The sequence below is a fragment of the Dama dama genome, chromosome 33 (assembly GCF_033118175.1).
Source record: "Dama dama isolate Ldn47 chromosome 33, ASM3311817v1, whole genome shotgun sequence".
NCBI lineage: Eukaryota > Metazoa > Chordata > Mammalia > Artiodactyla > Cervidae > Dama > Dama dama.
In genome coordinates, this window is record NC_083713.1 from 22,700,757 (window position 1) to 22,713,496 (window position 12,740).

The 12,740-nt window shown below is 37.2% G+C and overlaps 1 protein-coding gene across 1 annotated transcript in view; it reads right to left on the bottom strand.

Annotated features, from left to right (window-relative positions):
* AGPS (alkylglycerone phosphate synthase) overlaps positions 1 to 12,740 on the bottom strand; it is a 132,413-nt gene that overhangs the window by 87,772 nt on the left and 31,901 nt on the right. Inside the window, exon 2 of the mRNA XM_061135521.1 lies at positions 6,185 to 6,274. Coding sequence (XP_060991504.1) covers positions 6,185 to 6,274 — 90 coding nt within the window. The remainder of the gene's footprint in view (positions 1 to 6,184; positions 6,275 to 12,740) is intronic.

The window sequence follows — 12,740 nt, forward strand, 5'->3', positions numbered from 1 at the left end:
ATAAAAAGAAGACACTAAGGCACAGAGACGTTACATAACTTAAGAGCTTAGGTAAAGTTAATTAACTTACTTAAGGTCACACAGCTAGTAAGCTACAAAACCAGGATATGAACCAGGTAATAAACAAGGGCAAATAAGTAATAAATAAGCCTGTGCTCTTCACTGCTACATGGTACTGCCTCTAGTTTGATTCTTTCTTACCATCATTCCAAGTGAGATCTTTGGGATGATCTCATAAAATTCTTTTTTAATGAATATTTAGAAAAATCACAGTAGTTATATTTAGTAATTGTTTTCACTATAATGTTCTTACAACTTCTCCCCTTCTAATATCCACTCCATGATGATGGGGCAGCCAAATAAAACTATACCATAGCTGTTTTATCTTTAATTTTATAAATATTTTACTTATAAAATATTGAAGTGTAACATATATACAAAAAATAACTATATAGCTTTCAGCAACTAGCCTCAGAAGTTTACTCTGACTTCACAAAGATGACCAAAAAGCAGGGAGGGAAGGAGTCAGTGGGTAATACATAAACTCTGTACTGAATATATGTTTATAATGCAGAACTCAATACTGAAAAAGCCAGGGGTAGGTCCTATCAAAAAGAATTTTCCCTTGGAAGTGACAAAAAAAAAACCACTTATTCTGTCACATAATTTTAAAAGTTACACATTGGCTGAGTGAATGTCACTTATGATAATGTCATATTATATAACAAAAATATCTAAAATTCTCAAATAAATCTTATATAAAGGTTAGCAAATTACAACCTAGTTTAATCAACCCTACAAAGACATTTAATTTGAAAGCTGAACACATGAGCAGGAAAAATGCAACTTCTACCAGAAAGCCAAAAGTTCGTATCAATTGTTGAAACAAGGTGATTCTTTAATAGATCTTTCAGTTCAGTTCAATAGCTCAGTCGTGTCCGACTTTTTGCGACCCCATGGACTGCAGCACGTCAGGCTTCCCTGTCCATCACCAACTCCTGGATCTTGCTAAAACTCATGTCCATCAAGTTAAGTGATGCCATCCAACCTTTTCATCCTGTTTTCTTCTTCTCCTCCTGCCTTTAATCTTTCCCAGCATCACGGTCTTTTCAAATGAGTCAGTTCTTCGCATCAGGTAGCTAAAGTATTGAAGTCTCAGCTTCAGCATCAGTCCTTCCAATGAATATTCAGGATTAATTCCCTTTAGGATGGACTGGTTGGATCTCCTTGCAGTCCAAGGGACTCTCAGGAGTCTTCTCCAACACCACAGTTCAAAAGCATCAATTCTTCAGTGCTCAGCTTTCTTTATAGTCCAACTCTCACATCCATACATGACCATTGGAAAATCCATAGCTTTAACTAGATGGATCTTTTTCGGCAAAGTAATGTCTCTGGTTTTTAATATGCTGTCTAGTTGGTCATAGCTTTTCTTCCAAGGAGCAGGCATCTCTTAATTTCATGGCTACAGTCACCATCTGCAGTGATTTTGGAGCCCAAGAATAAAGCCTGTCACTGTTTCCATTGTTTCTCCATCTATTTGCCATGAAGTGATGGGACCGGATGCCATGATCTTCATTTTTTGGATGTTGAGTTTTATGCCAGATTTTTCACTCTCCTCTTTCACCTTCATCAAGAGGCTCTTTATTTAGTACCTCTTCACTTTCTGCCATAAGGGTGGTGTCATCTGCATATCTGAAGTTATTAATTACTTTTCCTGGCAATCTTGATTCCAGCTTGTGCTTCATCCAGACTGGCATTTCACATGACATACTCTGCATATAAGTTAAATACACAGGGTGACAATATACAGCCTTGACAGACTCCTTTCTCAATTTAGAACCAGTCCATTGTTCCATGTCTGGTTCTAACTGTTGCTTCTTGACCTTCATACAGGTTTCTCAGGAAGTGGGCAAGGTTGTCTGGTATTCCCATTTCTTTAAGAATTTTCCACAGTTTGTTATGATCCACACAGTCAAAGGCTTTAGTGTAGTCAATGAAGCAGAAATAGATGTTTTTCTAATTCTCTTGCTTTTTCTATGATCCAACAGATGTTGGCAATTTGATCCCTGGTTCCTCTGCCTTTTCTAAATACAGCTTGAACATCTAGAAGTTCTCAGTTCATATACTGTTGAAGCCTAGCTTGGAGAATTTTGAGCACTACTTTGCTAACATGTAAGATGAGTGCAATTGTGCAGTAGTTTGAACATTCTTTGGCATTGCCTTTCTTTGGGATTGGAATGAAAACTGACCTTTTCCATTCCTGTGGCCACTGCTCAGTTTTCCAAATTTGCTGGCATATTGAGTGCAGCACTTTCACAGCATCATCTTTCAGGATTTGAAATAGCTCAACTGGAATTCCATCACTGCCACTAGCTTTGTTCATAGTCATGTTTCCTAAGGTCCACTTGATTTCACACTCCAGGATATCTGGCTCTAGGTGAGTGATCACACCAACATGGTTATCTGGGTCATTATCTTTTTTGTATAGTTCTTCTGTGTATTCTTGTCACCTCTTCTTAATATCGTCTGCTTCTGTTAGGTCCATACCATTTCTGTCATTCACTGTGCCCATCTTTGCATGAAATATTCCCGTGGTATTTCTAATTCTCTTGAAGAGATCTCTAGTCTTCCCCATTCCATTATTTTCCTCTATTTCTTTGCACTGATCACTTGGGAAGGCTTTCTTATCTCTCGTTGCTACTCTTTGAAACTCTGCATTCAGAATAGATCTTTACCATGACTGAAAATTGGCTTGAAAACTTTAAGAAATGGTTTTTGTTGTAAAATATAAGGGGAGATCAATTTACCACCTTTTCTTAAGATCAAAGTAGACTATATTATAGAAGATACAAAACCAGAGCAAACTTTCAAGACTAATGAAATCATTCTATAATGGAAAGAAAACCCTGTGGACATAAATATCCAAGAAGGAAGTGCACATCAAGATTTAATGTGACTACAGTGGCTTGAGACTTCATAATTCTCTATACTATTTGACTTTCCCTCTGAGGCCTCTCACATGTGAATATTGAGCCCACAATCAACAGTGGTTTGTTGTTTTTTTTTTCTTCTACTCAAAGTTAAAACTGACCAAAGTTATTGGCTTTTTACTTTGCTAGAACAAACTATCTTATGTTTATATACTGGTTTAAATTGTTATTTATGTGCAAGTTGTCAAAATGTAAATTAAATATAAATGTTCATGTTTTAGAAAAAACAAAAGATTTAATGTGACTAAAGACAAAGTAACTCTCACTCTGGGGCAGTGCGGAAAGGCAGCAGAATATTAGTAGATGCAACCATCTATCCTGAGACTTAGAGTTCCACAACTGCTAACTAATTTTAAAACTTTTTATAATGAAATAAAACTTTAAAAATTATGCTACTGAAAATACAAAGTGCAGGAAACCCAAACAAATTCTATTTAATCACTAACTTATGCTTTGAAAGCTCCAATTAATGTATAAACCACCTTTAAAGTCAAAGAATAATGACACCTTTCAAAATTTTTAATTTACAGAAATCTATAGCATTAGCTCTGAAGTATTGCCTTCTGCTACTTAGGAGGACTCAATTCATCTACATCTAGAAATAATAAGAATGGCAAGATTATGAATCTACAGGATTATAAACTGTCAAATTACAAATCTGTTCAGAAAATAGACTGTGTTCAGGGAAAATCTTCTTTTCCCTTGACATCTACAAAAGCTTGTAATTGCCTCTAAATTAATGGCTGGGTTTGAAATGTCAAAGTTAACCTCCCCAAAATATATACAGGCAACCAACCACATTAACTCATAAAATTTTTCTACCTTTTTAATGTTCTTTGGATAAAAAATAGGGAAACCCCTATAAATTTTCATTGGGAGTCACTCAGTTTCTGGCACCTATGGATTCCCCTTTCTTTCTTTCCAGCTCTGTTATCTTTCTTTCCTGTGTTTTTTATCCATGTTTTCTATGTGGTTATAGAAGGCAACCCTGGAGAAAGAAATGGCAACCCACTCCAGTACACTTGCCTGGAAAATTCCATGGACGGAGAGCCTGGTAGGCTACAATCCATGGGGTCGCAGAGTTGGATACAACTGAGCGACTTCAGTTACTTACTTATAGAAGGCAAAGGGTCAGTCCACTACAGTGCCAGAATAAAAGTCTTCACAAAGAATTTTAAAAACTGGCCTTATAATCTAATATTATTAATGCAAAATGGTGAATTGATACTGTTGATACTCAACCTTTCCAGTCAGAAATTTCATTTTCTCTTTTAGGTATATCACAACCTTCTTATGCTTATGCCCTTTAACCCCTCTCTGGAACAACAGGAACTTTAGTCATAGAATATCTTTTTACAATATGACTAACTCTACTGTAGCAGTGTATAGAGCATAGAAGGCTCCTGTAAAGTGATTCCAGAGACTGTTAAGAGAATAAAATCAATACAATGGATAGTATGATACCTCATTAGTACAGTGTAACAGAAACAGCACAAGAATGAACCTTAAAAGCACTTCAGTTTTAGTCACAATTTCCCACTGCACAGGTGACCTCAAGTAAGGTGTTTAACCTCCCTGATCCTCAATCTCCTAATTATTTCTAAGACTACATCACTACCCACTTAGGGTTATTTTAAGATAACTCAATAGGAACTCAATAAATAATAGCTATTACTATCTTAAAGAACATTTGTAAGTGTTTTCTAATAAAAAAAAAAATTAACCATTATCCCAAGGAGACCAGACTAGAGAAAGCTATGATTCAATTCAATCCAGTTTATTATTCTGTCTGCGCTAAAGTAAAGGTACACCAAAATGGGAATTGAGTATTATTCAGTTATTTGGTTTTAGCTACTAAATAACTTAGGTGGTACATATTTAACCCTAGAGCATTTAACTCCATCTTCATGTTCACAGAATTACCCTTTGGATAGCAGGTAACTCAGTGAGAAGCAAAGGTTATCTGTGCAGGCTCTGCCAATCAGACGTACCTTGTTTTCTTCCCTTCTCCCTCAATGGACTTGGACTCAGGAGCCAACAGTGCAAAAGAAATGAAGCCTTTATGGAATGCATTCTGGTTGGAAGGGCAGCAGCACTCTTCCAAAATCCAAAGTCAACAGAAGAATTCTCTAATTCTACTACAACCTGGACAAAAATTTCTCTCATGACGATTGAATTCCCTCTGCTTTGAATTTATGCTCTCCAAACAATATATAAATTACAAATTTTGCTTTCTATATATCTTAATATCAGAAAAGGCAATAACAAGCATTCTACACCATGAAAAAGAAATAATCCAATCATAAATGAACACACCAGGGTTCTAATTTTTTTTCTAATATCTTATGAGTGTTGCACATATGCCGGCCACCCACAATCTGATTCTTTCTGGAAAAACTGGCAAGTCAAGTGTCAGAACACCCAAAATAAAAGCCAGATTCCAAACTGTGGGTACAAGGGTTCATACTGTAAGGTATAAATAGTTGTGACACTTTCTGTGATTAATCATTCACTTAACATACATACACTGCTAACATAAACCACTACAAAGCCACACTACTCCACAGAAGACAGTAGGTTTATGCTTTCAGTGGTGCTGGGCACAAAGTTCCTATCTGCCCCTCACATAGAGCGAAGATGATATGCCTTCAACATCCAAAGAGAGAGAAATGAAGGTAGTATCTGAGAAGAGAGGAAGTTGGTTTTTCTAAGTTGAAAAGATTCACTTTTTCCCCCCTGAAGATTTTGTAAAGCCTTCTCTACATGACAAGTTTTTACTGTGTTAGACATTATTCTACTGAAAATATAAACACCTGATCTTTAGATCCTGATTCAAAATACCTATAAAATGACACATTTGAGACAATTAAGAGAAAGGGAATGTGAAATGGATAACCAGATATTGTAAAATTTCTGTTATATTGAGGAGTATGATAATAATATTATATAATTGGTTTTAAGGGATATATATACAAATATATAGAAGGGACATAACAATGTCAGAATTTGATACACAAAAGAAAAAGAAAAACACTTATTACAAAATATTAGTGACTTTTAATCTAGGAATAAGCCATTTTAATACCCTCTCTATTTTTATGTATGTCTATTATTTAATGTTATATTTGTTATTTATGTTTAAAATTTTCCATAGATAAATAAAAGGAACAAAACAAAGAATAAACCAAAGTTACCTTTTCCCAGTCAACTCAATTTGTCCTTTCTTATTGAAGATGAACTTGGAATCATTATATCCCCATCCATTCCATTTCATAACTTCTTGCCTAGTAAGCAGAAAAATATATGAGATCTATGCTAAACATCTCAAAACTGAACAGTGCATCACTGACTATTAACTTTCACAATCATTTAACAGAAGACCTTATTCTACTAATATTATGTTGCCTTAAACAAAACAAATATACTAAAAATGTTGTGCATGAATATTTCTAAATATAGAATCACTGATGGGCAGCACCTGCTTCCTAAAGAGCTACAGCCACTAAATGTAATGCATAAAAAGCAAAAAGGAAGAAAGAACAATGGGAAAAAATTTTTAAGAGTACACATATGCTTCATTTTGTACATGTTATTGAGTTTGCATTATATAATGGCCTGTATGTAACTTCCCGTTCAAATTTCACTTCAACAGGAAACAAATTTCTGCATAAATTAGAAAAATCACTATTATTAATCTTCTGTTAGAATAAAAAATGCCAATTTACAAAGTCATTTTCATCAAAATCAATTACTCACCCATCCAATTTTACACATTACAAAAGAATTAGACAGGCCTGGACCCGTGTAGAACACAATAAGCAAACACACTGAAGTACTACATGAGCATTTAATACATATTGTAGCATGGTACCATAGTATACTTGGGTCACTGAAATAAACTAATGGTGAATCTTCTTATTGCAAATTCAGTGATGCAGTTTATGATGAAAACAGCTGAAGAAAACTCTTGTCTATGAATAAAGTTATTTGCTTCATTAAAATTTCAAAATACATCATGGGAAAAAACCTATGTGTGGTGATGAATGTTAACTAGATTTATTATGGTGATAAATTCACAATATACACAAATACTGAAACACTATGCTGTGCAGCTAAAACCAGTATAATGTTACATGTCAGTTTCACTTCAATTTTTTTTAAATTTCAAAATAAACAAAGATGTACTATTAAAGAGTATCCTAATTCTCCATAATTCTCAAGGAAGAAAATGACAGCTGACAAGCAAATCTTTTATTATAATCATAATTCTTTTCCTAATTCAAAGGCTTTTCAAACAAGTAGAATGCTAACACAATACAACTGAACAAAATACAGTCATTAATAGTGTAATGAAATTCCTGTCTATACATAAAATTAGGAAAAGAAGCTAGGAATGCTGTCTTTAAAATTATAACTGTTATCAATAAAAACTATAGTCACTATACAAAAACAAACTGTTCAAAAACATGATTTTCAAAAACATCTTAAAAAGTATCAAATCCAGAAATTAGATTTGCAGATGTGCCTGTTAAGAAACTATCACTCAATATTTTCTTCTGGGAGGAGCCAAGATGGCAGAGGAATAGGACGGGGAGACCACTTTCTCCCCTACAAATTTATCGAAAGAACAATTCAACGCAGAGCAAACTTCACAAAACAGCTTCTGATCGCTAGCTGAGGACATCAGGCACCCAGAAAAGCAGCCCACTGTCTTCGAAAGGAGGTAGGCAAAATATAAAAGACAAAAAGAGAGACAAAAGAGCTAGGGATGGAGACCCCTCCCGGGAAGGGAGTCTTAATAGAGGAAGTTTCCAAACACCAGGAAACCCTCGCACTGGCAGGTCTGGGGGAAGTTTTCAAATCTCGGAGGGCAACGTAACTGGGAGGAAAAATAAATAAAACCCACAGATTACCTGCCTAAAAGCAACTCCCAGCAGAAAAGTACCCCAGATGCCCGCATCCGCCACCAGCAAGTGGGGGCAGAACAGAGAGGAGCTGGCGGCATTGCTTAGGGTAAGGACCGGGCCTGAGTGCCCTGAGGGCAATCGGAGGGAGCTTTTGTGAGATACCAACTTAAACTGTGGGATAGCAAAAGAGAGAGAGAAAATTAACCGCCAGAACACACTGCCGGCCATTCGCAGAACAAAGGGTCTGAGCAAGTCCAGAGGAGCTAGCCTGCGGCGGAGCGGCCCAGCCCCGCCAGAGGCAGGAGGCAGCGGGGAGGGAAAAGGGGCAAACTCGGCCCCAGAGACGGCATCCCCTACCACACTGCAAACAGGCCTCCAGTTTCTAACCAAAGACTTCCTGAGATTCTGGATGGTCGACATCCGCCGGGAGGGTTGCGGCTAAACACAGGGGCGCACGCACCCGACCTGCGCGGGCGGGGACTGGGGCTGGAACCGTGGAGGGGAGAAGGCGCGCCGCACCCGGGGAGAGTGCGCCTGTCAAGCTCCCGGCTGCCTGAGCTACTCCGGCGGGGAAGGCACAAAACGCAGGCGCAGCCGAGTCCGCGCTTTTGTGGAACACCGGAGGGCTGGAACCGCGCGCAGCGCAGGGCCCGCTCCATATAGAGCAGCCAGGAGCCTGAGCAGTGTAAACGGGTAAAGCAGCGCCCCTCCCTCCCCGCAGAGAGACGGAACTAGCAACCTAAACAGGAGACCACCTCCGCCCGCCTGTGTCAGGGCGGAAATGAGGCACTGAAGAGACCGGCAAACAGAAGCCAAATAAACAAAGGGAACCGCTTCAGAAGGGACCGGTGCAACAGATTAAAATCCCTGTAGAAAACACCGACTACACCGGAAGGGGCCTGTAGATATAGAGAAGTGTAAGCTGGAACGAGGAGCTGTCTGAAACTGAACCGAACCCACATTGACCGCAACAGCTCCAGAGAAACTCCTAGATATATTTTTACCTCTTTTTTTTTTTAATTAAAAAAATTTTTTTCCTTTTCTTATCTATTTTTTCTCTTTTATTTTCTTGTAAAATTCCCTATTACTCCCCCATTACTCCTTAACTTCCATTTTCATATATTTTTACAATTTTCTTAATTAGGAAAAAAAATTTTTCTTGTTTTTTTTTTTTCTCTTATTTTCTTTTAAAGTCCTCTATTACTCCTCTACTACTTCTTAATTTTCATTTTCATTTCACTATAACCTTGCAAAAAAAAAAGAGAGAAGCCCTATTTTTAAACTGAACTTCATATATATTTCTAAAATTTTTTGTTTTCATTTTTGTTTTTAATATTGTATTTTTAAGAGTCTAACCTCTACTATAAATTTTTAATCTTTGTTTTTCAGTATGTGATATAAACTTTGGACATTTAAGAATCCAATATTCAGTTCCCATTTTTACTCCGGAGTGTGTTGATTACTCTCCCAACTTTTGACTCTCCTTTTTCTACCTCAAAACACCTCTATTTCCTCCTTTCCCCTTCTCTTCCCAATCTAATTCTGTGAATCTTTGTGGGTGTCTGGGCTACGGAGAACACTCTGGGAACAGACAACTGCGTAGATCTGTCTCTCTCCTCTTGAGTCCCCCTTTTTCTCCTCCTGCTCATCTCTATCTCCCTCCTCCCTCTCCTCTTCTTCATGTAACTCTCTGAACCTCTCTGGGTGTCCCTCATGGCGGAGAATCTTTTCGCCATTAACCTAGAAGTTTTATTATCAGTGCTGTATATAGTTGGAGAAGTCTTGAGACTACTGGAAGAATAAAACTGAAATCCAGAAGCAGGAGACTTAAGCCTAAAACCTGAAAACACCAGAAAACTCCTGACTACATGGAACATTAGGTAATAAGAGACCATTCAAAAGCCTCCATACCTACACTGAAACCAACCACCACCCAAGAGCCAATACCATATCAGATCAAGCCAATACCAATCCAGATCAAGACATACCACGCAAATTCTCCAGCAACGCAGGAACATAGCCCTGAGCGTCAACATACAGGCTGCCCAAAGTCACACCTAACACACAGACCCATCTCAAAACTCATTATTGGACACTCCATTGCACTCCAGAGAGAAGAAATCCAGTTTCACACACCAGAACACCGACACAAGCTTCCCTAACCAGGAAACCTTGACAAGCCAATCATCCAACCCCACCCACCAGAATACAGAAAGCCCACTCCAGACACAGCAATCTAAACAAGATGAAAAGGCAGAGAAATACCCAACCGGTAAAGGAACATGAAAAATGCCCACCAAGTCAAACAAAAGAGGAGGAGATAGGGAATCTTCCTGAAAAAGAATTTAGAATAATGATAATAAAAATGATCCAAAATCTTGAAAACAAAATGGAGTTACAGATAAATAGCCTGGAGACATAGAGAAGATGCAAGAAATGTTTAATAAAGACCTAGAAGAAATAAAGAAGAGTCAATTAAAAATGAATAATGCAATAAATGAGATCAAAAACACTCTGGAGGGAACCAAGAGTAGAATAACAGAGACAGAAGATAGGATAAGTGAGATAGAAGATAAAATGGTGGAGATAAATGAAGCAGAGAGGAAAAAAGAATCAAAAGAAATGAGGACAACCTCAGGGACCTCTGGGACAATGTGAAATGCCCCAACATTCGAATCATAGGAGTCCCAGAAGAAGAAGACAAAAAGAAAGGCCATGAGAAAATACTCGAGGAGATAATAGCTGAAAACTTCCCTAAAATGGGGAAGGAAATAGCCACCCAAGTCCAAGAAACCCAGAGAGTCCCAAACAGGATAAATCCAAGGTGAAACACCCCAAGACACATATTAATCAAATTAACAAAGATCAAACACAAAGAACAAATATTAAAAGCAGCAAAGGAGAAACAACAAATAACACACAAAGGGATTCCCATAAGGATAACAGCTGATCTATCAATAGAAACCCTCCAGGCCAGAAGGGAATGGCAGGACATACTGAAAGTAATGAAAGAGAATAACCTACAACCTAGATTACTGTATCCAGCAAGGATCTCATTCAGATATGAAGGAGAATTCAAAAGCTTTACAGACAAGCAAAAGCTGAGAGAATTCAGCACCACCAAATCAGTTCTTCAACAAATGCTAAAGGATCTCCTCTAGACAGGAAACACAGAAAGGGTGTATAAATGTGAACCCAAAACAACAAAGTAAATGGCAATGGGACCATACCTATCAATAATTACCTTAAATGTAAATGGGTTGAACGCCCCAACCAAAAGACAAAGACTGGCTGAATGGATACAAAAACAAGACCCCTATATATACTGTCTACAAGAGACCCATCTCAAAACAAGAGACACATACAGACTAAAAGTGAAGGGCTGGAAAAAATATTACATGCAAACGGAGAACAAAAGAAAGCAGGAGTCGCAATACTCATATCAGATAAAATAGACTTTCAAATAAAGGCTGTGAAAAGAGACAAAGAAGGACACTACATAATGATCAAAGGATCAATCCAAGAAGAAGATATAACAATTATAAATACATATGCACCCAACATAGGAGCACCGCAATATGTAAGGCAAATGCTAACAAGTATGAAAGAGGAAATTAATAGTAACACAATAATAGTGGGAGACTTTAATGCCCTACTCACAACTATGGATAGATCAACTAAACAGAAAATTAACAAGGAAACACAAACTTTAAATGACACAATGGACCAGCTAGACCTAATTGATATCTATAGGACATTTCACTCCAAAACAATCAACTTCACCTTTTTCTCAAGTGCACATGGAACCTTCTCCAGAATAGATCACATCCTGGGCCATAAATCTAGTCTTGGTAAATTCAAAAAAACTGAAATCATTCCAGTCACCTTTTCTGACCACAGTGCAGTAAGATTAGATCTCAATTACAGGAAAAAAATTGTTAAAAATTCAAAATTATGGAAGCTAAATAACACGCTTCTGAATAACCAACAAATCATAGAAGAAATCAAAAAAGAAATCAAAATATGCATAGAAATGAATGAAAATGAAAACACAACAACCCAAAACCTATGGGACACTGTAAAAGCAGTGCTAAGGGGAAGGTTCATAGCATTACAGGCTTACCTCAAGAAACAAGAAAAAAGTCAAATAAATAACCTAACTCTACACCTAAAGCAACTAGAGAAGGAAGAAATGAAGAACCCCAGGGTTAGTAGAAGGAAGGAAATCTTAAAAATTAGGGCAGAAATAAATGCAAAAGAAACTAAAGAGACCATAGCAAAAATCAACAAAGCTAAAAGCTGGTTTTTGAAAAAATAAACAAAATTGACAAACCATTAGCAAGACTCATTAAGAAACAAAGGGAGAAGAACCAAATTAACAAAATTAGAAATGAAAATGGAGAGATCACAACAAACAACACTGAAATACAAAGGATCATAAGAGACTACTACCAGCAGCTCTATGCCAATAAAATGGACAACTTGGAAGAAATGGACAAATTCTTAACAAACGCCCAGGACCAGATGGCTTCACAGCTGAATTCTACCAAAAATTTAGAGAAGAGCTAACACCTATCTTACTCAAACTCTTCCAGAAAATTGCAGAAGAAGGTAAACTTCCAAACTCATTCTATGAGGCCACCATCATCCTAATTCCAAAATCAGACAAAGATGCCACAAAAAAAGAAAACTACAGGCCAATATCACTGATGATCACAGATGCAAAAATCCTTAACAAAATTCTAGCAAACAGAATCCAACAACACATTAAAAAACTCACACACCATGACCAAGTGGGCTTTATCCCAGGAATGCAAGGATTCTTTAATATCCACAAATCAAT